General features: G+C 61.1%; 1 protein-coding gene across 1 annotated transcript; it reads right to left on the reverse strand.

Annotated features, from left to right (window-relative positions):
• Nucleotides 1-1,427: 1,427 nt before the first annotated feature.
• GNAI2 (G protein subunit alpha i2) lies at nucleotides 1,428-21,615 on the reverse strand. The gene is made up of 9 exons (XM_021686868.2): nucleotides 21,353-21,615; nucleotides 7,571-7,613; nucleotides 7,160-7,301; nucleotides 6,824-6,984; nucleotides 4,409-4,537; nucleotides 3,842-3,971; nucleotides 3,609-3,762; nucleotides 3,064-3,278; nucleotides 1,428-2,447 (listed from the first exon to the last, which is right to left on the reverse strand). The coding sequence occupies exons 1-8, from the start codon at nucleotides 21,468-21,470 to the stop codon at nucleotides 3,088-3,090; spliced, it is 1,068 nt and encodes a 355-aa protein (XP_021542543.1). The 5' UTR covers nucleotides 21,471-21,615; the 3' UTR covers nucleotides 1,428-2,447; nucleotides 3,064-3,087.
• Between the last annotated feature and the right edge of the window lie 4,107 nt (nucleotides 21,616-25,722).

Raw genomic sequence — 25,722 nt, forward strand, 5'->3', positions numbered from 1 at the left:
GGGGGCGGGGGCTCCCCCCGGAGCTCCCGCCCCGCCCGCATATCTGAGGCTCAGCGGGGTCCAGGCCTGACCGCCGAAGGAAGGCAGGGATCCTGGGTTGGGCGCGGGATCCTGTTCTCCTCGTCAGCCGGCCCTCAGCCCTCAGTCTCGGAGGCAGCGGTAGCAGGAAAGGCCCGAGGTACTGGGGCGGCAGCGGAGGCTGGGGGACGTTGATCTCCTTCCGATTCGGCGGCCACAGCCTCTCATCTCTTGCCAAACACTCGGGGCCCTGAGGCCGCGCGGGGACTGGCAGGTGTGCGGAGGCGGGGTCCTGGGTGCCCGGCCCCACCCTCCCACCCTCCGCCTTCCCCGCCTCCGCGGCGCCGACCCCGGCCCGGGCCGCTTTGTCCCGCCGCGGGCGCGGAGCCGTCGCTGCCCCACAAAGCTGCCTTTGTGCCCCGCGGCCTCCGCAGGACCGGCTGACGTCAGCGTCCGTGACCAGCCCGGCTGGGCCGGGCACGGACTGCGGCGCCCCCTGGCGGCTGAAGGCGGGGGGGAGCTCGCTCCCGAGCCCCGCCCCGCCGAGCCCTTTTCCGTGGGCTCAGCTGCCCGCGGTCGCTGCCACCGGGACAAAGTCCAGGCGCCTTCCCAGGCGCTCAGGGCTCACCCCACAGGCACCCCCCCCACCCCGCGTCCCGCCGTTTTGTCATCTGCCACTGCCTTCTCCAGCGACGTGCGTGCACTTCCCATAGCCTCACAGAAGTTTCCGCATTTCTGGGGCCCTTGTCCCAATGCACCCAGAGCCCTGCCGCCCTCCAGGGCCACTTGGCCTATGGCTATGGACACACTGAAGCGTGGCCACCTACCTGTCTCTCCCCGCCCCCCCCCCCCAGGTTTGGAGGGGGACCTCTGGGGCAGAGACCCTTCTAAACATGCCTCAGGCCCCTACAGTCCCCAACTTTGTTTTGTCAACCCCAAGAAGCCCAACCCTGAGTAAGGATCTGGGCAACACCTCAGACTGGGAGAGGGGAGGGTGTACGAGGGACTCGGCAACTCCCGGTCTCTGAGCCCCGGGCCTGGGAGGTCAGAAGTCACATTCTCCTCCTGCACTACTCACTGGACACCTCTCATGCTCCCAATAGAGAGGAACCCCTTAGAGGAACGGCTCCCAAAGAAATTTGCCCGGCTGCTGCAGTAAGGCTTGAAGACTGCCACAGACCCCAGGCCGCCCAGGGGCTGGAAGGAGAGCGGGGCACGTACAGGCCCCAGGAGGTAAAATGACAACCACGCGGGAAAACCGAGGTGCCGCGTACAGGGCCTGAGGAGGACGTGGAGAGCCGAGCGGCCAGGGCCCTGCCACAAATGAGGACTCTGGTTCAGGTCACTGTCACCTTGGTGCAGCTTAGTCTGGGTCTCTGGCCCCAGGACAGAAGAGGACCGAGCAGTACTTGGTATTTTTTCTTTCTACATTTTATTATTTCAAACCAGGTGAACAATTCCATAAAACATGTGAAAAAAGCAAGGAAGTGTTCAACGCTGAAGGACCCGGGCCTGGGGCAAGGGCATGAGGGGCGAGGCCCTCAGCAGGCAGCGGCGGTTCCTAGGTTAGCGCACTAAAGAGCTACATTTAGGTTAATGGAGCCAGGGCCCAGGGCCACTGGGATGGGGCCCTCGGTGATGTTGGCAGTTGTCCGGATCAGCCCTTGGAACCCAATTCTGTGGAGGGCAGGGCAGGGCAGGGCAGGAGTGCCGCCCACACGGGGGAGGTGGGGTAGCCAGCCGAGGATGGGTGTAAACACGCAGACACACTCAAGGCACGGAATCACTGGAAGGGGGCTGGGTGGGCACTGGTCAGGATTTGACAGTTTTAAATAGTTTTTCTCTAAAAAGTTTTCTAGGTTTGCAGTTTTGTCTTTTTTTTTTTTTCCTTTACTTTCATTTTTTTAAAAAGCTACGAGAATGAGCAGGTGGGCTGTAGTCTCCAGGAACGGTGGCGTCTCACGCTTCTTGTGCTTTTTCCTTTGGGGCCTCCAAGCGGCTGGAGGGGGTGGGATGGGCAGGAGGCTCCCTGTAAACATTTGGACTTGGGCTGGGTCAGGGGCTGGTGTTGAGCGAAGCCAGGGGTCCCAGGCTGGAGAAGTGAGTGCCCCTCCAGACACAGGCCTTGGGAGACTCAGCATGTGCTCCCCTCCCCATCACAGAATAAGACAATGGTTAAAACCAGAACAGATGCCCGGGAAGGGGGTATCGCAGCCATTTCCGGCACCTAGGACAAGGGCCGGCTTTAAACAGGGAGGCCTGTGGCAGTTCCTCCCCTGAGTCCCTGGAACTGAGGGAGGGGACAGGGGAGCCAAGAACAGAGAGGAAAGAGGGGAAAAGCAGCCCGGGGGGGGGGGGGCAGGCAGGGAGCGTGGTCCTCTTGCCCCCATCTTCCTCAGGAGCTGGGGGAAGCAGAGTCAGCGGTGGCCCTGGAGGTGGGGGACAGTCAGGGCATGGGTCGGGAGGCAGCCGGGGTGTGCCTCTCCTCCCACCCCCCTAGACAATGACCCTCTCCTTTTTCTCATTCACCTGTTACCAGGGACACAGTGGCTGCCCAGGAGCCAGGGTCTGTTGCTGGGTTACGTGAGGGAGGGTGACGTGAGGGAGGGGAGTCTATGGCACTGGCAGAATCTTCCCCATCTCCCCCAGGGCCGGTGGGGCCATCGTCAGCCCAGGACCCTCAGATAGGTCTGAGGGAAAGACTGCAGGGCTGAGCACAGAGCCGGTCACACTGAGTGTCAGGTGGCTGGGGCCTCTGTCAGCCAGCCTCCTTCAGGCCAGGCCAGTGGCTTGGAGGGGGGGCAGCGAGGAAGTGAGCTTTCTCCAAGGGAGGCCAGGACAGCCCTTCCGTTCCCTCCAGGCGCACGGCCGGGGGCTTCTGCTGTCTGGACCACTGCCAGGCCTGTCTGTGTGCTCGTGCCCCTCATTCAGTCGTCCTCCTGACCTACCATCCTGTGCTCCCAGGCTCCCCACCTCCACCCTCCCCGGCCCCCAGTGGTCCCTTCCCTGGGCTCGATGGCTCCGCTCTGTTCCACCCCCGCTCACCATCCTGCCAGGCCCCGCTGCCCCTCAGAAGAGGCCGCAGTCCTTCAGGTTGTTCTTGATGATGACGTCAGTGACGGCATCAAACACGAACTGCACGTTCTTGGTGTCGGTGGCGCACGTGAAGTGCGTGTAGATCTCCTTGGTATCCTTGCGCTTGTTCAGGTCCTCGAACTTGCTCTGGATGTAGCTGGCTGCCTCGTCGTACTTGTTGGCCCCTGTGGGAGACAAGATGGTGAGGACTTGGCCACCTGCGCGACAGGCATGAACGACAAGGTTCTGCGCACGTGCACAGACAAGCATATAACGTGTGCACGTGTGCAAAGGGTGACGATGTGCGTGTACATGCGTGCCTGAGTGTATAAAGAGGGGCTCCTGAGTGTGCACATGTAAGGGGCACGTGCCCTGCGCGCAGGCCCAAGCCCAGAAGCCTAAGCGAGGCCCCAGCTCCTGCGTGAGTGTCCTGCAGTTACCCTTCTGTCCAGTGGGGGGCGCCTGTGCACCACCTGGTCACCACCAGCTCCTCCCCAGAGGCCCAGTCCCCACACCTGTGTACTCAGGGAAGCAGATGGTCAGGGGGCTGTGTGTGATCTTCTCCTCAAACAGGTCCTTCTTGTTGAGGAAGAGGATGATGGACGTGTCTGTGAACCACTTGTTGTTGCAGATACTGTCAAACAGCTTCATGCTCTCATGCATGCGGTTCTGGGGGCAGGACAGCGCGGTCAGCACCTGCCCCTGCCCCCCGCCCCCACGCCCCCCCAGCGGCCTCTCAGCCTCTCACCATCTCCTCGTCCTCGGCTAGCACCAGGTCGTAGGCGCTCAAGGCTACGCAGAAGATGATGGCAGTGACGCCCTCAAAGCAGTGGATCCACTTCTTCCGTTCAGACCGCTGACCGCCCACATCAAACATCCTGCAGACACGGGGTTGCCTTAGCTCCAGAAAAGGTACTTCCCAGAGAGGGTCCCCGGTTCACAGGTTGGCTGAGCACAGACGCCCGCTCAGAGGGGGGCAGCTGTCTTCACAGCATCCCCCACACCTGCGTGCCTTACGCCTGGTTCTGGGCCAGAGCGCATCCGCACGGGCAGGGCCGGGGCTGGTCAGCAGGGCAGGATGCAGCCGCACGGCGGGGGTGGGGTGGGGTGGGGGTGGGTAGCAGGGGAGCCGAGCCACTGGCAACCATGCAGCCTCGAGAAACCTCAGAGCGGGGCTTGGAACTCCTGGAACGGCCCCTCCTCCCACCCAGCAGAGCCATTAGCGGGCCTTGGAGTGAGGATCCCCCCTACCCGCGTCTGTTGCCCCAAAGACTGGCAAGTCCCGCCCTTCCACCCTGCCCACATGCCGGCTCACTTGAAGTGTAGGTCCTTGAAGGTGAAGTGCGTCTCCACAATGCCCGTGGTCTTCACACGGGTCCGTAGCACGTCCTGCTGTGTGGGGATGTAGTCACTCTGTGCGATGCGCTCCAGGTCATTCAGGTAGCTAGAGGTGGGGGCAGTGGGTCAGTGGGGGCCGGCATGAGGCCTCTTCACCTGGACCCCGGGCCAGCTCACCCAGGCCCCCTATGCCTCCCCTCCCCTCATTTCTCAGACAAAGCCCTTGCCTCTTCAACCCTTGCCTTCGTTACAGTCATTGCTCAGATGAGGAAAAACTGGACCAGAATCCCCCGCCTCCTGCCCGGGGAATGGGCCTAGAGGAGGTGCAGCTCTGTGCCTGGCCAGCCAAGCCCTAGCACCCAGGTCTGAGTCAGGCCTGCCTCGGACAGGATCTAGGCTGGTGGAGCTGCAAACCGAGGAGGGTGGGAGGGGGCCAACGCGTCCTTCAGGGAGGGATTCGGGATGCTAATCAGCACAACCACGGCACCCGCTGCGGAGCGGCCCGGCATGCCCCTCGACGCGGGGCTGGACAGGTCGGGGCCTCCCAGGCTCAATGGGCTCTTTGCCCAGTGCCCAATAAAATTTGGGCTCCTCGGGGGGAGGGCACGGACACCTGTTTGGCAGGAGTCCCGGGGCTCCTCATTACCAGCTCCCTTGATTAGTATCAACACTGCCCCTGCCAGGCCCTGGGACTAGCTCTGCCGTCTGCCTCAATATCCTTGCTGTGCCCTGGGGACTGGGTCCTCCGAGCCGCTGCCCAGTGCTGAGGTCTCACTCCTGGCGCAGGCCTGCTGGGGCCAGCGGGAAATGACCTCAGAGACGCAGGGACAGAACAGAAAAACAGGAAGGACCACAAGGGCCCATGACGCATGTGCTGTGACCTGCTTACTGCACCCTGTCGCCTACTGAGAAGCTCCTGCCTAGAGGTCTCCTGGGGGGTTCCACACCAGGCTCTCCCTTCTCCCCAGCAGGGCTCACCACAGGGACCCACCACCCGCCAGCAGCCTTGAAGGACTGCTGTGAAGAGGGGGTGGGGTCCTCCTGTTCCCTGTAGCGTTCCAATCTGCTCCCCACCCCACCCCCAGCCGGGGTGAGCTTGTCATGGCCTAGGAGAGCGGGACCTGTGTCGCTGCTGAATCCCCACACCCAGACCAGAGCTGGACACACAGTGGGTGCTGAATGGGGAATGAAGAACGGCGTGGTGAAGGAGGGGGCAATGGCCCAGAAGGTGGCCCCATCCCCACCTCCGTGAATGCCCTGGACACTGAGGTGGTAATGGTTGGGAGGGCCCAGCCCTGCCTGCCTCTAGGACCTATAAGCTCTGCTGGCGCTGAGCCCCTGGGACCTCTGGGGGTGGGGGTGCGCTGAGGTCCAGAGGCCCCACTGTGTTTGGCTGTGATTCTGCAGCTCCTGAGGTATTCAGGCCCCTGCAAGGAGAGGGAGTCAGTCCGTGTGACTGGGGCAGGGCTCAGGGCTCAGGGCTCAGGGCCAGGCAGGGCCCGCCTCCGCCTCAGGCCTGGATGGGCGGCGGGAGGGAAAGGTGCTGCTGAGGGGCTGGCTTAAGCGGAGGTGGGAGAGCTCAGGTCTGAGCACAGGCACCCTGCCTCTTTGGGTGTCCTAGCCCAAAAGGGCTGTGCACGTCTCCTACAGCTCCCCGGCCATCAACACTGGCCACCGACCTGTCCTGTTCTCCACGGGGGCTCAGCCCCCTGCACCAGGCCTGGCACGTGGCAGGCAGCTCAGGGAAGGAGTTCAGAGCATGACCCTGGGGGCTGGGCCTCTGGACAACTCCCGGAACCCCCTTGATTCCCCAGCCGAGTCTTGGGCTCCAAGCTGCACGCAGATCTGGCCCCTCCCAGTCTCTTCCCCTTGTGTCTTCCTCTCCAGCCAGTGTGAATATCTGTAGCCAGCACTGCTCCCTCCAGGACTGTGCACATGCTGTGCCCCCCCCCCCCCCCCCCCCCCGCCCCTGAGCTTGTCCTGTTCCTCCCCTGCCCATCTCTTGCTCAGAACTTGGCTGAGGCAGTCCCCCACCATGACACGGACACCGTGGGTAGTCACTGCTTGGGGACTTGTCTGCTCCACTCATCCCTGGGTCCCTCAAGCCTTGCCCAGGGCTTGGCACAGGTGGCAGCAAATGTCCTTTAGGACGATTATATCTAAGGACAGATTAGACTCAATTGGTCCTGGGGGACAGCAGCCCTGCCTGTCCCTCCTCCTGGCTTTCACTACCACGCCCTCCACCTCAAGGCAAAAACCGCCAAGGCCTTGGTTGACAATCATCACCTTCGTAAACAGAGACTGGCAGTGTCTTCCTGAGAGTGCTCAAGCCCTCCACTCCCGCCGGCGGTCCAGCACCCCCTCACCCCGCCCAGCCCCGTGGGGTACTCACTAGGCCGCGGAGTCGTTGAGCTGGTACTCCCGAGAGCGGCCAAAGCAGGCCTGCACACCGTGGTCGGCCCAGAGCCTCCGGATGACGCCAGACAGATCCTCAGGGAGCACGCCCTGCTCCTCAGCGGTGCAGGACAGGGCAAACAGCTGCCGGGCATCATCCTGGGCACGGGGGGGCGGAGGGTCAGCCAGTCACAGGAGCACACCCCCACCCTACCTGGCCGAGGCAGGGAGGCTTCCAGAATGGGGCCTGGGCTTGGATATTCCCAGGTTCCGTAGGACAAGGCTTGCCCTGAGGCCTTTAGGGAGGCAGGCGGGGGTGGAGGGGAGGACATACCGCTCGGGAGGGGTCAGCAAAGTCAATCTGCAGATTGCCCATGGCTTTGACAATGGCCATGATGGACTGGATGGTGTTGCTGTAGACGACCGCCCGGTACTGCCGGCATTCCTCTTCTGAGTAGCCGTCCTCGTGGATGATCCTGGCAGCCAGGGGTCAGGAGTTAGGGCTCAGAGGGCAAAGGACCACACACGGCCTCCTGGGGCTGCTGGGGCCTGCGGGACCTCCTACAGAGAGGAGGAACCACCCCCCCCCCCACCCCCTGGAACCTGAGGATGGATGACTGCCTCTGGCAAGGTCCTGGGTGTGGCGGAGACAGGCTGGGCCATTACTCAGGGGGGGCAGCAGAGACCCAGAGGAAGAAGAGGGGAAATCAGGGTTTGGCAGCTGCTTCTCACACACTGCACTTACTTCATCTGCTTGACAATGGTGCTCTTCCCTGACTCCCCAGCACCTGGAATAGAGGGTACAGGCGGTCAGGGAGCAGCCCCAGCGGGGCCACACGGACAAGCAGCCAGTGGCCCAGCCGCCTGCAGCCCTGGAGGCAGAACTCACCCTGCCCATCAACTGCACCAGGAGACGGAGGCAGTGGGGGCCTGGTGGGCAGCAGGGTTACCCAGGGTGCAGCTAGCAGGGCCACAGTGCTCAAGGCAACCCAGACCGCCTGCACCCCTGGGGGACTCACCCCAAGCCTTTGCTTCCCACGAGCTTCCACAGCCCACCACGGCAGCCCCCGACCCCCACTGCCGACCGCCAGCCCTCAGGAGTCTCCCTGTCATTCTCAGGCAGGCAGGCTCGCCAACATGGCACCTGGGCAGAGCTGACAGGAAGGAGCCCCGCACACTCCAGCAGGGTACAGTCCCTCTTCTCCTCACACTCTGAGCCACCGAGGGGCCTGGGCTGGGGCACAGTGTCATAGTCCTGCCTCCCAGGCATGGCCCAAGTCTACCCTCAGCAGATGTAGACCAGCACTTGGGAGACACGCGGCATGGCCAACACAGACTCACACGCACACACCCCTGGACTGATGCATGATGCTTCCCAGTCTGGCAGAGGCCCATTCTGTATTCTCTTTGGCCGGTGCCGAGGGATTTGCTGGTACTCTTTCCCATGACAGTCATATGAGCCCCACAAACATATTGTTTCTGTTCCCATTTTACAAAGACAAGGACACTGAGGCTCAGAAAAGTAGTCCTGGCCCAAGATTGTGCAACCAGGATTCAGATGGGCAGGGAGACGCATAGGACTATGACGCCTGGCCTGCCCAGCCTTTCTCAAAATATGGCTCAGATGCTGCAGGAAGCCCTGGGAGGGTGGTTTTTTGTTTTGTTTTGTTTTTAAGAAAGAAAAAAGCAGATTCCCAGGTCCCATCCTAGACACAGAAAGCCAGATCTCAAGGGGTACAGCCCAGAAACCAACATCCCCCAGGGAGTTTGCAGGGAAGTGTGAAGACCAGGAGGGCTGCCCTATCTCCCTGGCTGGGGGACGGCGGGGGTGGGGGCAGGACCTCATCTCCTCCTTTCACTGTTCTAAACTCCAAGTAGAACACATCTCAGTGGGGCCAGCTTTCACTCCCAGCGCTTGCCCAGACTGTTCCCTCTCTTCCCTCCCCATCACTGCCAGTCACACCTGCACCTGCCAGGCTCTGCCTCTTGCCAACGCCAGGCATTTACCCATGCAGTTTTCTCTGCTGGGCACACGGGCCCCATGCCCCATTTCCATGTGTCCCAACCCTCTTGATCAATGTGGCAGGTCAGTCCCTCCGAGCAACTCAGCGGGGCAGATGGTGGGGTCTGTGGGGCGGTTACGCTTGGAGACTCTGGCTCCCACATCCCTCAGAGTAGATCAAGAAAACCTCAGAGGATGAGGGGCTAACACACACACTATCGTGAGCAGCAAGAATAGTGTCAGCAACAATCATAAGAGCAAAGCCACAAACAGCGCCCTCTATGGGTCAGATGCTATTCGAAGCCTACCGCGCCAACTAAGTAATTTCATCTCCCAGCAATCCCACCTAGCAAATGAGGAAACAGAGAGAGGCAGATGTCACCGTGGTCCCAATCCCCTCTGTAGGTGGCCCACCTTGCTGGCCTCCTAGAGCTGCCCTAAGAGCCCTTTACTGCAGCTGGACCACACTGTCCTCAGGCCCCGACTGCACCTGTCACTGGGTTCACTCCCTCCCTGCCTTCCTAGGCAGATGTTGCTCTGAATCTCTGCAGTGCCCTCCAGTCAGTAGGAGAGCACCCCCACCCTGTCCCCGCCAAGGCCCTTGCCCACCTCCATTTACCCTACCTCCCACCCCAGATCCACATTTTACCCGGAGAAACTGAGGCACAGCTGTGGCCCTCACAGGGGCAGGCCTGGGTATGTCCACAACGCAGTGGCCTCCCTGAGAAGAAGGGTCTGGGCTCTCCTCACAAATGCCACCGGACTGCCGGGGATCACTGGGCTTCTGACCGTCCCAGGCCTGCTTCCCAGGATAGGGGACTAGTTGGGGGGAGGGGGGACAAACGTGCAGTCTCTGGGCAGGTTGGGGGTGGTGCTGAAGCAGCAAGCCCCTCAATCAGTTCAACCCCTGAGCACTAGAAGCACCCGTCCTGGTGCATTCCCCTGGACATGGGCTTGGTCAAATGGCAGTACTCCCACTTCCCCATTGGGCTGCGCATGGCAGAGGAACAGCCAGGGTCCCCCACACTGACATCCCATGCCTGCTGAGTGGAGACCTGGGGAGAGGGCCTAGGAAGGCCCGAGAGTGATGCCCAATCATGGAGGCCCGTCCTCCAGGGCCAGGGAGGGCCGCACCGGATGGGCAAACCACAGGGGCCAGGTGACCTCCTGAGGCAGAGGAAGACTCAGGAATCAGGGGTCTCAGCCCAGTGGGGGAACAGAGGCCAAGGATGTGGAGTGATGGGTCAGATCAATCACGCGGGCCCCAGCCAGGCAAACCTAGACTCAGAGCGGGCAACTGTCCGGGACACAGGAGACCTGAGATTCTGGGGAGGCGTCCCCTCTTGTGTGTCCACCTGAGGCACCAGTTCCCCTGTCTGGCCTTTTGACCACTCTCTTGGCAAAGTGCTGTGGCATTCCGTGGCCCTGCCCAGAGATAGGGATAACAGCACTCTGGCTTTGCATCTGATTTTCCTAGCAAAAGCAGACCTGGCAGGCCCAGACGTGGGCAGTACCTGGGTGACCAGGCTGGTGCCAGAACACTTGCTCCCTGCCCCAGCCGACTGGGGGTCCACTTTCCTACCCGCTTCGAGCCTCAGGCTCCCTTCCTCTCCCACTTTGAGGATTAGGAGGGCATTCTCTGCCCCCGTCTGACAGGTGGACAAACCCAAATCAGGGAACCCCCATCTCTGGACTCAGGGCAGTCCCTTTGTCCTCCCAGCAGCTGTGGCTCAAGCAGAAAGAAGTGAGCGGCAGGACAAAGGTGTGGTGCCGGTGGCCAGGCAGGAAGCTGTGGGGGACACAGGACAGAAGCAGAGGCATGGCCCAGGAGCAGCCTCAACACACGGACCAGGGAGCAGGGGCAGAGGCGGTGAGAGGGTGGAACAGGTGGGGCTAGGTGCCCCACGAGCTGTGGGTCCCAGCCCCCCTCCTCATTCCCTCCCCCGGGGCCCTATCCCATCAGGGCCTGGCAGTGCTCCCCGATCAGATAAGCTAGTACTGGGCTCCGAGTTTGCTTGTACCCTGCTGATCCTGGGTACCCGGCTCCTCCCACCCAGCTGCACCTTCCCCTCAGAGGAGGGGGCTTCACTGGCTGGCCCTGGACTGCTGCCAAGGTGCTTCCGATAGAAGGCGGCAGGAGTCTCCCGCCCACAGAGGACCCCACCAGGCGCTCCCTTCTCCAGCTGGGTGAGATCAGAGGGGCCCACAGAGGCTCCCTAGGATGGCTTCGGTGTTCCCATTGGGCCATACCTCTTCCCACCAAGAAGAAACCTCAGCAGCCCTTGCCCCAGGGCGCAGCTGCTGGACCCCCAGCAGACAGGCAGTAATTGCCATGATGTGCTGGCGACGGGGTCTGCTCTGCATTAGAACATCTGCTTCCACTCTGGGAGTGCCGGGCCCCAACGGAGGAGGGAACGGAGGGGGAAGGGAGCCGGCACAGCTCCACCTGCCTGAACAAGGAACAAGGCCGGCGGGCCGCTGCAGCAGAGACAGGACCGCGGGGCCTGTTGCCTGATGCCGACTTCCAGCCCCAGCATCAGGTCACTGCTGTCTGTCGGTCTTGGACCCTCTACGTCCCGGACAAGGCTTTGCCCTGCTGGGAGGCCCTGACACGCTGCTGTTGTCCTCTCTGGCCTCAGTTTCCCTTCTGCAGGGGCTGCCAAGCCTCGAGTGGCCAGCTGGCCTATCTCGCACTCTCAGATCCTCTCCCAGAGGGAGGTCCAGACCTCCCACAGCCCTGGTGCCCACCCTGATCCTTCCTGCTGTCTCCAAGGGCCTCATCCCCTTCCTGCCCTTGCTCTGGTACCCCATCCGTGAAACAGGACACGGAGGGGACAATTTGACACAAAGCGCTCCTCACAGTGCCCAGCACACGGCAAACACTCATATAGAAGTTATCGCTATGTTTCTACTCTATGGAAGATCACAGATGTCCCCAAACCTTTCATTTCCTGCAGCCTACGAGGACCATACTGCAGAGCTCACTGTAACCACAGCCTGCAGAGTGGCCTGCTGAGGCCATCTCATCGGAAGGAGAGTTTCTGAGGCTTTCAGCTGAGGCACAGTGGAGGGCAGTGACCAGTGGCCTACAGGCTGGCTCAGCATCGCTGCTCCCGGAGGGGACTTGTGGACCCTGGGACAGCAGTCAGAGCCACTCGGGCCTCTGCGGGCTGCTGGCTCTGAGTTCGTCACTCCCCTTCCACATAGGCCAGGACTCGTCCATAGCTGGAGCCTCCCTCAGCCCCCGAGCCTGGCGGCAGATGCTGCTCCCTGACTCCATGCGCTCAGAAGGCTGCGCTGGTGGGCTCCGCTCTAACACATGGGGCTAGGGAGAGCAGCCAGCTGACGTGGCGGCCCGAGGGCAGAGATTCTCATGCGCAGCGGGGCTGGGACCACAGGGTAGACTTGGGCTGCAGCCCAGCTCCAACCCACAGTACCAGGCCCGCCCCCACGGCCACCCCCCAGCCAGCCCGAGTGGGGCACAGGGAGAAGGTGGGGATGACCCTTGGGAAGCCTACCCCAAAGGCAGCCCGGGCACCACCTCCCACTCTCATCCCAGGAAGGTGCCACGTCTCTGGCCCAGCCCGTGGTTCCGGGCCCCTTGGCTCTGGCCCCTCCCCTGCAGCCTCAGGCCCCCAGGCCGCGCCACCGCCAGGGGGAGCCCAGCAGCCAGAGACGGTGGAGGAGGTGGGGGCTGGGCAGTGCCGGGGAACCTTTGCTTCTGAAAAGCAGCCTAGGCTAGGGGCAGCTGGGGGAGGTGCCTGGACCCTCACTCGAGGCCCTCTCCCAGGCCTGGGAGGCCCTCCGCCGGCGGAGACCCCGCACACCGGGGAACAATGGAGATGGGAGAGAGGGGGAGGGGAAGGGGTCCGCCAGACAAAGGCCCTCCAAGCCCCGCCCCTGGCGTCTCTTCCTTCCTCCAGGTGCTTTTCTTTGGTCCCCTTACTCCTTCCAAGGCGCTCAGTAAGGGTCTGGCACTGTGGGGGGCAGGGACATGAGTCTTGGATGGGGGCTGCGACATCCCCACCCACAAGTGTGGCCTTGCTTCCCCCAGATGCCCTAATAAACCTGGAAGCTCCCTCTCTCCAGTTATCTGCCACTTGGGCGGCCTCCGGGGCTTCCAGGCCTTCATGATGCCCCCACCAGGGAAGCATTAGCAACCAAGATCCGGCCTACTACTCCCAAGTCAGAGCTCTCTGTGTAAGGGAGTGGCCTCGGGGCCTACCAGACACGGAGAGGGCTTCCCGGGACAGGGCTGTGTCCCCTGTTCTGTGGCCCTGCCCACTGGATAGAGGGAAACCGAGGCACTGGGTAAGGCAGGCCAGCTTGGAGGGGAGGAGGCCCTTTAGCTACAGGTCTCACTCTCTACAGGAGCCAGGCTATTGGACACACTCTTCCTGGATGCTTCTTTGTTGAAGGAATCCCTTTGCTGTTTTCCAAGAATCTGAGTCCCCCCATCTCTCTTCGGGTTCGTTGTGGTGGGCCCTGGGTGAGATGCCCAGCCCCCAGGCCTCAGTGTTCCCATCTATGAAATGTACCCCTCCAGGGAGTGTGCCAAACTCAAAGCCTGCCCTGAGCAGCCTCCCTCGGATCCTCACACTCACCCAAAACCGCCCCAAGGTCCAGCCCAAGCACACAGCTTGTCTCTGTGCCCATAAGCCATGGGGCCTTGCTGAGAGTCATGACGTCACAGGTCCCAGCGCCCCGTACAGAGAGGGAAAAGGACAGCCTGAGGTCACACAGTGAAGAAGGCGGGGAGTGGGCTTTCTGGGACCCAAGGTCTTGAGTGACCGCGAGGACGCATGTTCTCTGCTTCGTGCGTGGCCTCATGGCCCAGCAGGCCTTGAAGCATCTACCCGAGCTGTCCTGAAGTCTCTCTCAGGCTCCTCAGCCCCCTACGGCCTGTCCTGATAACACAGAGCACAAGCCCCAGGAGCCTCCATGGGGGAAGGCAAGGCCACACAACTCGGATTCCCAGGCTGAGGAGCATGGGGACCCGCCTCCTCACCCAGCATGTTGTTATCAGCCCACACTGCGGACACATTCGGCTGCTGCACAGCGCTGCAGACAGCCCACCACAGCCTTCGCTCTTAGTGGGGGCCCTCTGCGGGAAGGCTCTTTCCTTCTCCTCATCTGGACAACTCCCAGACTCAGGGGCCCCCACCCTGGACTTTGACAGCCTCTGACCCTTCCTCAGGCCTCCTCTCGGTCCTCCTGAGCCTGGGGGTTATGGGAGGGACGAGCATAGTGTTAGGAGACAAGTGAAGTACTCAGTGGCCGAATTATGACCTGAGTCTTTCTGTGAGGGAACATGGGCCGGGGGCGGGGGGAAGATGGGCAGCTGCATTCGGATAAAGTCACCCCGTGGCCACACAGCAGGAAAAAGATTCATGAACAGACTCTTGGGTCCCCAACCTCCAGGGCAGGCAGACTCAAAGAATCTCCGAAAAGAGGAATCGAGCCCCCCCCCCCGCCCCGAGACAGGTCCACAAGTGTAAGTAGAAAACACGTGGACCCACAGGATCCGCCTCTTGTCTGGACTGACCAGTTCTTGCCAGTTGGACACACACTCCTGACGGACGAAAGCAGTTGTGGACAAGTGCTCAGTCACTATCTGGTCATACCTTGGTGTCTCCACTTATTGGGTAAGTCATGTAATATCTCCAAGCCTGTTTCCCCATCAGTGAAATGGATAGAATGATGTCAGTCCCAGCCTCACAGGGTTAAGTATGGTAAGACCGTGAAGAGTCCAGTCCTACATAACAGTCACAGTTCAATCAGAGACAGAGGCTGCTATCACCGAGGGGAAACTGAGGCCCAGTGATGGCACCCCCAGGCCCAGCAGGTGGTAGTGGCGGGGGGGAGGGGGATCCTTAGGCTGGACCAAGGGCCCCTCTGTCCGCTCCCCAGCCGGGGAAACCCAGAGTGAGCTAATCCCGGGGCTGCTGCTCCATTTCCGGGCATTCATCTCTGCCTGTAGCCGGCCTTCCGGCTTCGCAGGGCAATGGCCACTCGGGAATATAAGAGCAGCCCTCTGCTTTCCTGCTAGCCGCCCCCCCCACCCTGCTGCCGTCCCTCTCCCAGCCACCACTTCCTGTGGTCGAAGGAGGGGCCTGGAATCCTTCTCAAAGGCACCACCTTTTCTGAGATCCGGGGCCCAATAGTTGCTGAGGTGGGACAAGGGACAGAGTTGCCTGGAGTGACGCCGACCTGGTGACTACCAGCGGTGGCCCTTAGGGCTATAGAGAGATGAGTCTGGGCAGGTGGGGTTCAGCTTCCAGGCCCCCCAGTTGACAGGGCTCACACCCCCACCCCAGCAAAGGGCAGGAGCAGTCCTCTAGCTTCTTCCTCTTTTGGGCCCCTCCTCCCCCAGCTGCTTCCTCCTTTTCCTCCGGTGTGGACACCACTTCCCCAGGCCCAGCCCTGCCATGCAGACTTCACTGCCCCTCCTCCCGTCCAGGGCACAGTGGGTGCTGCCATCGACAGCCCCCCCATATTTTGAGGCCGAGCAGGCTTGTACCCCAGAATCCTCCAAGCCTTCTCAACAAGCTTTAGACAATCCCACCTTTAGGCTTTGTTTCAAACTGACCTGGCACTCGCTGCCAAGCCTTGGAAATGCGTGCAGAAGGCCAACACCGTGACCCAACCGGACCCAGCAACTGTTGGGTGATTCCAAGGAGATTATTTCTCCCAAACCACACAGCTGAACACAGCTCCAAGAAGCAGCATGGGCGTGAGCGTGAGGATGGGGTTGGGGTATAGTCAGAACAAGAGCTCCAGGTTAGAGGGGTTGCATGGAGCTGGGCAGAGGGGTCCCACCCTGCACTTGTGGCTGAGAGAAGGGCTGCCTGAGAGTCCTGCCTGAGGTACCAGGGCCGCCATCAAAGGGCTTAGTCCTCTGCCCTCGTCAGGGCACCTTGAAATGTGTCCTTAGGCAGGGCCCATGAGCTGTGGCCCAGCCGGAACCTGATGACCCCTGCCCCCTCAATGTACTCCTAGATTGGGACTCCTGCCCCAAGATATTGTGAAGACAGGACGGATGCTGGCCTGGGCCCTGGCCTCATCCGCCCAGAGCTGCCTCCCAAAGCACAGAGGGGTTTTGGGGAGGCAGCACTCAGGCTCCGGGTCAGACCATCTCATCCTCTGCTGGGGGTGTGATGGGGCGAGGCCCCAGTCCCTCAGTGGACAAAGCTTATGTGGACAAAGCATCTTCCATCCCGTTCCTGCCAAAAGAATGGGTGGCTTTTAGAGACAGAGACCAAGAGAGACCACTGTGCCCGGCCACCTTGGCCCAAGCCACCCCAAGTATAAGCCCCTGCAGTGCTGGAGGCGTAGTGACCGCCCCGGCAGGGGGTCAGGCCCCACCCCTAACCTGCTGTCACTTGCTGGGCAACAGTCTGCAGGCCTAGGACACCAATGATGCTACCCAGTGACCCTGCAGCTCAGGCCAGCCCAGGGCCAACCCCCGAGAAGCCACCCAGGCCTGAAGGGGTCCCAGACCATGCCAGCCCCCCTCCGGCTGACTAGGCTCCAACTCAGCACAGTGCGCGGCTCGGTGCTGCCTCGGGGCCTGGCATGGAAACCTGTGCTCCCCAGCTGGCCTGACTTCCACCTCCAGCTCTGGAGGCAGCTCATTCCCTCTCTCCTTGCCACCTGCTCTGCCCTGTCTGGGGTTCTCCACCCCCACCCTCCTGGGACGCCCTCAGCTGAGTGCCAGCGTCACTTCTTTTGCAAAGCCACCCCGGTTCACCCAGTCTCCTGGCCCAGGGTATCCCCTGAAGGACCCAGTCCCACTCCTATCTAGAGGTCCCTCCTGTTGGCTGCACCAACACTAGGGGCAGGGGCTGGGCCCAGCGGGACTGGGCAGGACGCAGGCACAGGGGGTCAGAAATGGCTTAGACCCTTGCTCATTTCCCAGCGTGGGAGCCCCAGTGTGGCTGCTCGGGAAGACAAAGCCTCGCCCAGCCTGGGGGAGGGGTGGGAAGGAGAGACGGGAGGCCCAAGCTACCCCGCCCCCCATTCAAGTGCTAATGAGCTCCAGCCGGGACCCCGGAGGCTGTGGGGAGATTGGGGAGGCGGGAGGCCGGCCTGGGTACCAGCCCACCTGGTGCCTAGAGCCCAGCCACACCCCCAGCCTTAGGCCCCCAGGAAGGCCGCTCAGTCCCCAGAGGTTGGGCTTATGGTCCCCAGGACAGTCTGTCACTCTGGCTGGCACCAATTGTCTACACACCTCGGTTCCCCTCCTTGCTGCGAGCAGCTGCCTGAGGGCAAGGGAGGGAGTTCCCCCGGGGCCTCCATCCTGGGGCCAGGCAGCCTGGACGCTGGGAGAGCCTTCCCCACCAAACTCTCCAGGAGGCATGAGGGGCTCCCTCACCTGTTTTCACACCTCCAGGCTCTGGGGCACTGTCCCCCACCTGTGGCTGCAGGCAGGTGCCCCGTTCCCAGGTTCCGGATGGGGAACAGAACGCCTACAGGAGTTCATTCATCTGTCTCTGCGTTTCCCAGCGAATGCACCAGGTGGAGCTGGGATTGGAACCCACGTCTGTGTGACCCCAAGAGCTAGTCCAACGAGGTGAGCCTTCCTCCCCCAGGCCAGGCCTTCCGGCCTCAGTGCCCTCGCTGAGTTGGTCCCTCGGCCCCATACCTACCCCCTGGCAAATGCTGCTCATTTTTCAAAGCCACCCAGAGGACCCCCCCCCCCCCCCCCACACACACACTCTATTCAGTCTCTTCCCATTACCCAGCCAACCAGGATCCCAGGCTACCCTTTTTCCAGCTAGACCAAGCGCCAAGCAACGGCCCCAGAATTACTTACCCCCGTTCATGGATGCGCTCTATAGAGTGTCATTCTTTCCATACATGCTTAATAGGCACCTACTGAATGCCAGGCCATTTGTTAGAGACACAGACAGGACAGAGACCACAAAACTCCCTTCTTTTTCTTTTGGTAAACCTAATTGAGCCCTTGTATGTGCAGTCCCTGCCTGGCCAGGCCAAGAACTCCTGCAGCATTGCTCTGGCCTGAGCCCCAGGGCTGTGGGGCAGTCCCAGCCCTGAGAGCTAGACCCGCTCTCCTGGAGCAGCGAAGATAGCAGGCCTGCAGCAGTCCCCAGACGGCCTGCGCTGCAAGGAAGCATGCCACGCCACTCTGCTAGGAACGGCTGGAGGCCCTACGTGCTCTGCCCTGTGACAGGCTATGGACTCATCAGCAAAAGTTCTGCACAGGGTGGGATGAGGGCTGTCTCTGAGGAGCCAGCGGGCAGGTGGGGAGTTGAAGAAGAAACAGCCTGAAGAACTTCTCCCTCGCTATCCGCCACCAATCCCCGTCACTGGCCCGACACTGAGCCCTTGCCACCTGCCCACAATACGTCAGGTTCGGTGACCGCCATCTTACTCCTTCATCTACCCACCCGTCCCCAAGACTGAGTTCAGACTAGTAACACTTCCTTCATTCAACAAACAGACAAGAAGCATTCAATAGGTGCCAGGCTCCATGCTTGGCCTTACAGAAGGCTCAGAAACAAACAGGACACAGCCTGCCCCTGTAGTGTCAAGGAAAGGCAGCAGTCACCCAGGCAAATATGATGCTCTGATGGGGGAAGCTCTAGCACCACGAGCCAGAGGAGGTGCTTCAGCAGCCTCTGAGAAGGGGAGCTATCAAGGAAGGATCCTGGGAGGTGGTCCCCGAGCAGAGTCTTGAAGAACAATCAAGTAGCAGTGAGTTAGATGGAAAGAAGGGAAATGCATGCCAATCTAGGTGAGTAGATGCAAAGTCCCAGGGACAAGAGAGAAGGCCTATTATTTATACCCTGAAGCCTTCATGGAACCCACCAGGGAAAGTCTCTCCTTTCTCTGGAGGCTGCCCACACAAGCCCATCCCAAATCAGAGACATCCCCCAAACACACACTCTTCCTTTCCCTTAAGTGCCCAGCCCAAGGCCCTAAATTCCACCTGGGGATTGTTGGTCAGTCAGGTTGAACTAGGTGGCGGTGGGGGGGTGTCCCTGAAGTAGGGCTGGTATCAGCAGCAAGCTACCAGGAAAAACACCCTCACTGGTGTGTACCCCATCTGCCTCTGCCCTCGGTGCCCATCCGCCAGCAGGGCTACCCAGGAGGGCAAGGAGCCAGTATGCGGGTGGGGCAGCAGGCGTGGTTCTGGCTGAAAGGGAAGGCTGGCAAATTGCCCAACCGAAGAGGCCCGTTGCCTGGACAGAGTTCCTCCCGCTACGTGGGACAGGCGCCCAGCACTCTGAAGCTGCCCCAGCTGGGCTCCCAACACCTCCCTGTATACCTGGATGGGAAAGGGATGGCCAGCCAGGACCCTTACCCATGCAGCCTTGGGTCCCCGATTTCAGGCAGAGGTAGGTCTCTCAGCCCCTTGCGGTACACCGTCTGCGGGGTCTTAGCTCCCATCCCCTACCCCCAACAGGGACCTCCCTGTTCTCCCCATCCTGGGCCCAGCACTCCTCTGGCCCAAACCCAGGAAGCCCATTCAACAGAGGAAGCAAAGGCCAGAGGAGCAGGATGCTGAGATGGACTCCCCAGCCTAGAAAATGCTGAGCCAGACCCTGCACCCCTGGCTGCTGCCAGCCCAGTGTGGGAAGGGTTGCCAGGCCCAAAACCTGAGCTGAGCTCCAAGGAGCAAGACTAGTGGAATGGGGTTTGGGACACAGAGGGCCAGGAGTCCTCTGTAGCCCGGCCCTATGGCCCAGTCGCCCATCTCCTCAGCCGATCGGCCTGGGAAGGGGCCAGCCAGCGGCCTCAGGGTGGGCACCAGGAGACGGCGGAGGCACCCTACCCAGGCCCAGCGGGCATCAGCAACGGGCCCTCCACCTTGGCGACACCCACTCACTGGTGCTGCCGCACTCGCAGTAAAGACAGGAAGAGGCAAGCGCCCAACGCAAAACAGCCCAGGAGGCTGGGCCGCCGCCCCTTCCCGCCCCTTCTCTTCCTACCCGCAGCGGCGGCGGAACGGATGCCATTTTGAAACCTCTGGGCTGTGCCCCTGAGGCCAGGCCCCCAGGGACAGTCAACAGATGGGCTCAGATGGAAGACACACTGCCCCTCGGCCAGGCACCCAGCAAGGAAAGCTCTGCTTTTCACGGCCTGGGGACCCCACCGCGGCTCTGAGGCTGAGGGGCCACACCCCCCCCATACACTGTCCAGGCCCCGACGCTGCTGCGAGGGCATCTCTCCCCCCACCCCAAGCCCCTGAATCAGGCAGCCACCAGGCACCACACCTGCTCCCAGTGGAGGCTGGACGGGGACAACTACCAGGCCCACAGTCTTTGCAAAAGTCCACCTCAGATGCCCCCCAACTCCAGCTGGCCCCCAAGTCCTCATCTAGCTGGTCCACCCCTTCCCCCTCACAGGGCCTCACGATCTGACAGCCCCCCCCCCCACTCCCAGAGGCCAAGTCCGTGGCCTTTCGGCCCAGAAAGGGTGCGGGAAGACCAGCACCCGTCAGCACATCTCCTTGGCCCGCCCGCCGGCCGGGGCACCAATATGTCGGCTGTCTCACCACTTCCACTTCCCCCCACCCCTCAAGCAGCCACCATCTTCCCTGGCCTTGGAGGCGCCGCAACCCAAACTCCTCCACACTCACACTCCCTCCTACTCCCCAGACGCCCCCCTCACTGGCCCAGATGGGGCTTAGAAACTGGGAAACAGCCAGCCGGCGGAATCTCCCTGGGAGGCTGGAGGCCTGGCTCCCTCCCCCAGCGCAACCAGTGGAGCCTCAGTCCAGCCCCTCAGTCTGGGCCCCCTCCTCCCGGCCGGGCCCACCCGGTGCAGGAAGGGTGGGGGGAATCAGAGGTAGGCCAAAGTGTGGGAGAGGACTTAGGGAGGAGGAGCAGAGGGTCTGAGGAGTACTGTGTACAGAGAGGGACCAGGTGGGCCAGATAGAGGGAGCAGGGATCTCTAAAGGTTTGGGGGTTCCGGCTGGAGAGAGGGCTCATGAGCAACCACAGTTTCCACTTGAGAGGTACCCTGGTGTCAGGGTGCACAGGTGGAGGATACAGGGTTCAGAGTAGGGATGGGGCACAGAGCGGGAAGGAGGGAGTGGGTGGGGGCCTGGCAGGGGCCCCAGGGATATTCATGCCCGAAAGGAACAAGAGGAGCAGGTGGGGGAAACAGGTGGTGCCTAAGGGTGGGGACCAAGTGGGGTTCTGGGGCTTTGAGTAAAGTCTAGGGAAGGATGGAAGGACAAGGCAGGGACTCTGAAGGTCTGTGAGGTTGGTCAGCAAGGGTGAATGGTCAAGCAGGGTTCTGGATCTGGGGGTTTGGAGTCTGCGACGAGCTGAGGGTCTAACCTAGAGTCTGGGCTACGGATCAGAGGTCTAGGCCAACACAGAGTTTTGAACCATTATTTGGGTGTCCTGGCCAGGCGGGGTCTGGGAGTTCAAGTCCAGGTGTGGGGGGTCCAGGCTGAGTCCGGGAGTTCAAGGTCCTCAGTCTGGAGGTCAAAGTCCTTGTCTGGGGATTCGGGCGGGGAATCGGGGGTCCCAGCGCAGGGCGCGGCCTCACCCAAAAGCAGCAACTTCACCTCCCGCGCCGCCTTCTCGCCGTCTTCCCGCAGGTTCTTGTCGATCATCTTGGAGCGCTCGGCCGCCGCCTTGTCCTCGGCACTCACGGTGCAGCCCATCCCGCCGTCCGCCGGCCCGGCCGCCGCCCGGCCCCCACACGGCCCCCGGCCCGGCTCGGCCCCGCCCGACCCACTCCGCTCCCGCCGCTGGCCCTCTACGGGTAGCTCTCGGGTCGGCAGTTCCGAGCGTCTGCGGGCGGTGCCTTCCCGGCCGCCGCGCACCGACGGCGGGGCGGGCCGAGGGTGGGGCCGGAGCAGGCTAGGCCCGGGACTGGGCCGGGGCGGGCCCGAAGGCGGGGCCATAGGAGATCCGGGGCCGGTGATTGGCTGGAGGGCGGAGCGGACTAGAAGTTAGGTTCAGCCCAGACTCGGGCCCGGGCTGGAGGCGGAGCCACGCCGAGGAATAGGAGCAGGAGTGGAGCCAAGCCCAGAGGGATTGGGCTCCGGGCGAGCTGCAGGCGGGGCCGGGCTCCGATTGGATGCAGAGCGCATGGAGCTCGGCTGCCCGACGGCGGGGGCGGGCGGATCTTGTAGCCGGAGGGTGGGGTTCCGAGGCACCTCGCTGGCTGAGCAGAAACCAACCCTCGAGCTTTAAGCAAGTTGGGCTAGCTGGGTGGAGGAGGCGTGTCTTCGTCTCGTTAAAGTTAATGAACCCAATAAACTTGTTTCAGGATCTACAGAGCCCCGGAGTCTTTCTCTGTCTTACGGCGAGTTTGGCCCCTTCTCTCTTGAGTTGCAGTTTAAAAAAATGTCTACTGCCACCCCTACACCTTTGCCCAGGCTGTCTCCCTCAGCCGGGGTGCCCTCTCTTGTCACCCAAGGCTTTAAACATCCTTCACCGATCTAGGAGGCACCCTCCTGCACGAAGTCATCGTGGACTCCAAACTGGGCCATGGCAACCAGGTCGAGAGAGAGAGAGAGAGAGAAGTAGAGGTCCATCTGACCTCTGGAAACATTAAGTGGCCATGATTCTATGGCCTGTCCCCACTGGACAGTGGCTGCAACCCTATGGCTGGGCAAAGGTGGAGTGGAGGCAGCAGCATTTCTAGCAGAATATTGCAGTCTTTCTGATCCTCTTCAGGAAGAGCCCACAGCCCTGACCTCCGATGGACCTCCAATGACAGGTTCTACCAAGGGCTACCGAGAAAGATGTCCTGTGTGGCCCCAATGCCATGAGGCGAGGAGGCCTCAGCCCAAAGACAAGGAAGGTCCACAAAGCCAGGGAGGGAGCTGGCCACCCGCAGCCCCCTGTTCGCATAGACTCCCTCCTTACCGCCCTGCCACACATCTTGTTTCAGCTCCAAATCCTCAGGCTGTCTGCTCTCCCTGGAGGGTCTGTGGATCCCTATCTGAATGGCTCCCTTGTTGAGGAGCCATTGGCCTGTAAGTCCTCCAAGGCTTCCTCCAGGGTTCTCTCCTGCCTGGAGCCAAAGCTCAGGCAGGCCCTGCCACAAGCATGCAGCAAACATGATGAAAACATATAATGGCCATCCAGGGACACAGACACTCAGAGATATGCACTGTTCATCCAGATATAGGCCCAGCTTCCAACATGTCTCAAATCCACAGAACATACTATAAAATGGGTGCACATAGCCTGTCCACACATAGGCTACAAACCCAGCTTTAAGGCCAGCCTCTTCCCCCACCAGCCCCGCCCCACATTTGAGAACTGATCCTCCCTCCTTGGGCCTCCCCTGCTGGCTCCTAGCAACAGCCAACAGCTCTTGCAGTTGCCGGGCAACAGGGAGAACCTGTCAGCCCCTTGGAGGCCAGGCTCACCAGAGGTGGGCAGACACAGACCCTAATCAATGGAAGCAGGGCAGGACAGGGGCCACGGGGAGGCATGTCCTCCCCCAGTCCCAGGCCAGGCTGTGCGGTCCTTGCACAATTCCACCAGATAGTCACTCCCTCAAATTGACACTTCTTCCCAGAGTGTCCAGCAATCCCCGCTCCACCCCTCCCGGCTGCCCCCTCTCTGGCTTCATGGGGGCCCCAGGGCTATGGCTAGGCCTCTGCTTGCCACTCCATTCACATGCCTCCCTCCCACTATAGGGGCTCAGAACCCCACTCTGTCATCTCCAGCCCAGCTTCTCCCCTAATTACCAGCCCCATGTCCATCACTGGTCTGAAACCTCTCCCACACACTTCAGGCACCTCCAGTGGCCCTTGTTCCTGGTCTCTCCACTTTGTGACCTCTCACCAGCCAGAGCCACAGCCCCCTCCTCCCCAGCCCTACATCCTTTCGGTTTCTTCCCCTTCTCAACTCCCCCCTCAAATGTGTCCCTGTCCTATGTCCTTTATTGTAGGCCTCCAGCCTCCTCCCTGGCTCTCGTTTCCTCCACAATTCATCCTCTACATGGCAGCCAAGGGATCCTGCTGAAAGAAATCCTATCACTCTCTTCTCACAAACCTTCTGTGGCTCCCCAGTGTCCTGAGGATAAAACCCCCACACAACGGTTTGGACAGTGCAGGAGGCAGAGGTGGTAGAGTGCCAGTAGACAGCAAGGACTCTGGGGAGCAGTCTACAAACTTGCCAGCTGCGTATTACTTTGGAGAAATACCAGAAACTCCCGGTGCCTCAGTTTTCTTATCAGTAAAATGGGCCCAATAGTAATATCTACCCACTATACTGGCTCAGGTCAGTACTAAGGGAGGAAATGTAGGTAAAATGTTCAGAATATGCATGAACACGTGGAAAACTCTAAGTAGGGGTGTTTGCAGCAATTTCTGCAAGGCCCTGTCCCCACCCAAGGCCACTCCCTCTCCCCCCACTTAACACACCAGCACTCAAGCCATCTGACTGACCTCTCTCACCCCATCCTCTTGCTCTTCCTCCCTGTTGCTCATTGCATGGCTGTGAGCTGAGCCTCTAGGACTCCACTGTCCCGGAGCTTCCCCCACCCCGGCCCAGATCCCACCGTCCCAGTGGTGAGTCTCTCCTGCCCGGGTCTCTGATTCCAGACCCCTTAGAGCATAATCCTTGAGGGTGGCAGGTAAATATCTGTCAAATTAAATGAGTGAATCACACAAACCCTACCCCACTTTTCCAGGGGTCGTCCCCCAACGCCCCGCCGGAGCTAGGAAAGCTGTAAACAACTAATCCTGCTGCCGCTATAATATTTGCCATAGTCATGTGTGCAGAGAAGGGAGAAACTACTCGTGCTGGGGAAGGAGGCTTCTTGGTGGTGATGTGGGGAATGGTAGAGGGAGAAGAACGCTGAGGAAGAATGTAGCAGCAAGGCGGAACCGGGAGGTGGGACTGTGAGGGTGGGTTTGAGGAAGAGCCAGTGAGAAAATCAAGGGTCACGCTGGAGAAACCCCTTGCTTTGCCGCTAGGCAACTGAGGGTCAGAAGGGGACAGGACCCATCTGCGGTCATCTAGTGAGGGACAACAGGCATCTGCTTCCTTCCCACTTGGGAATCTGGGAGTCCTTTTGAGAGATGTTGGTTTGGAGGCCGGGGACAGCTGCCTAGCCACGGGCATCCGAGGAGGCAGGACTTGTCCCGGGACTAAACCTGAAAAGACAGTGAAAGGACAGCCAGCAGAAGTGAGGGCAGCATTCATGCTGGAATGGATAAGTGGCCACTGCCTGCTCAGTCGGCTTGCCACTGGGACAGCTAGACTAGCCCCAGGGCTCGCCACAGGCCACGCAGGGCCAGCTTGTACTGAGTTCTTCCTACCATGCACCAGGCTGAGCAGGGGGAGGAATGGAGACCCTCTCAGTGGGCCGTGACACCCCAGCCCACAGGCTCCAGGAAGGGGAAGCTAGCAGCACTTCCTCAAAAGTAGTTTCGGGGTGGGTGTGTCTGCCCTCACCCAGAGTCCAGGAACAGGCAGGACCCCACGGAGACACCCAGAATCCTGGATCCTGACCACCCCCACTTCCATGGCTCCCAGGTGGCAGGGAGTCCCCAGCAAGAGTCTGTGACCACCAAATCACAGGCCTTGCAGATAAGAGCCTCAGCAGCTTCTGCTTGTAGATCTCAGTGGCCAGAGCTGGCTCCCTCCCTGCAGCCCTGAGCCAGGCTCCACCTCCTGGTACATTCCCTGCACTTCCCCCTTCCTGCTTTCCTAGCCCAGAAGCAGTTCTGAGACTGGAGTCAGCTACCCTGCCCTCTCTGCCCCTTCCTTCCAAACCTCTCTTCCCAGGCTTCTCTTACCCCCCGGAGAAAGAGTCCCAAGCCTGGGAGGCCTTGAGGTCCAGGGTCCCCCTTCCTGGTCATCCACCTCCTTCAGAGATAATTGGCTTTGGCCTGGAGAACTCAGGCCAGGAATTTCTGGATGGGCTACGGGGGCAGGAGGAGTCAT

The sequence above is a fragment of the Neomonachus schauinslandi genome, chromosome 1, assembly GCF_002201575.2.
Source record: "Neomonachus schauinslandi chromosome 1, ASM220157v2, whole genome shotgun sequence".
In the NCBI taxonomy this organism is placed as follows: domain Eukaryota; kingdom Metazoa; phylum Chordata; class Mammalia; order Carnivora; family Phocidae; genus Neomonachus; species Neomonachus schauinslandi.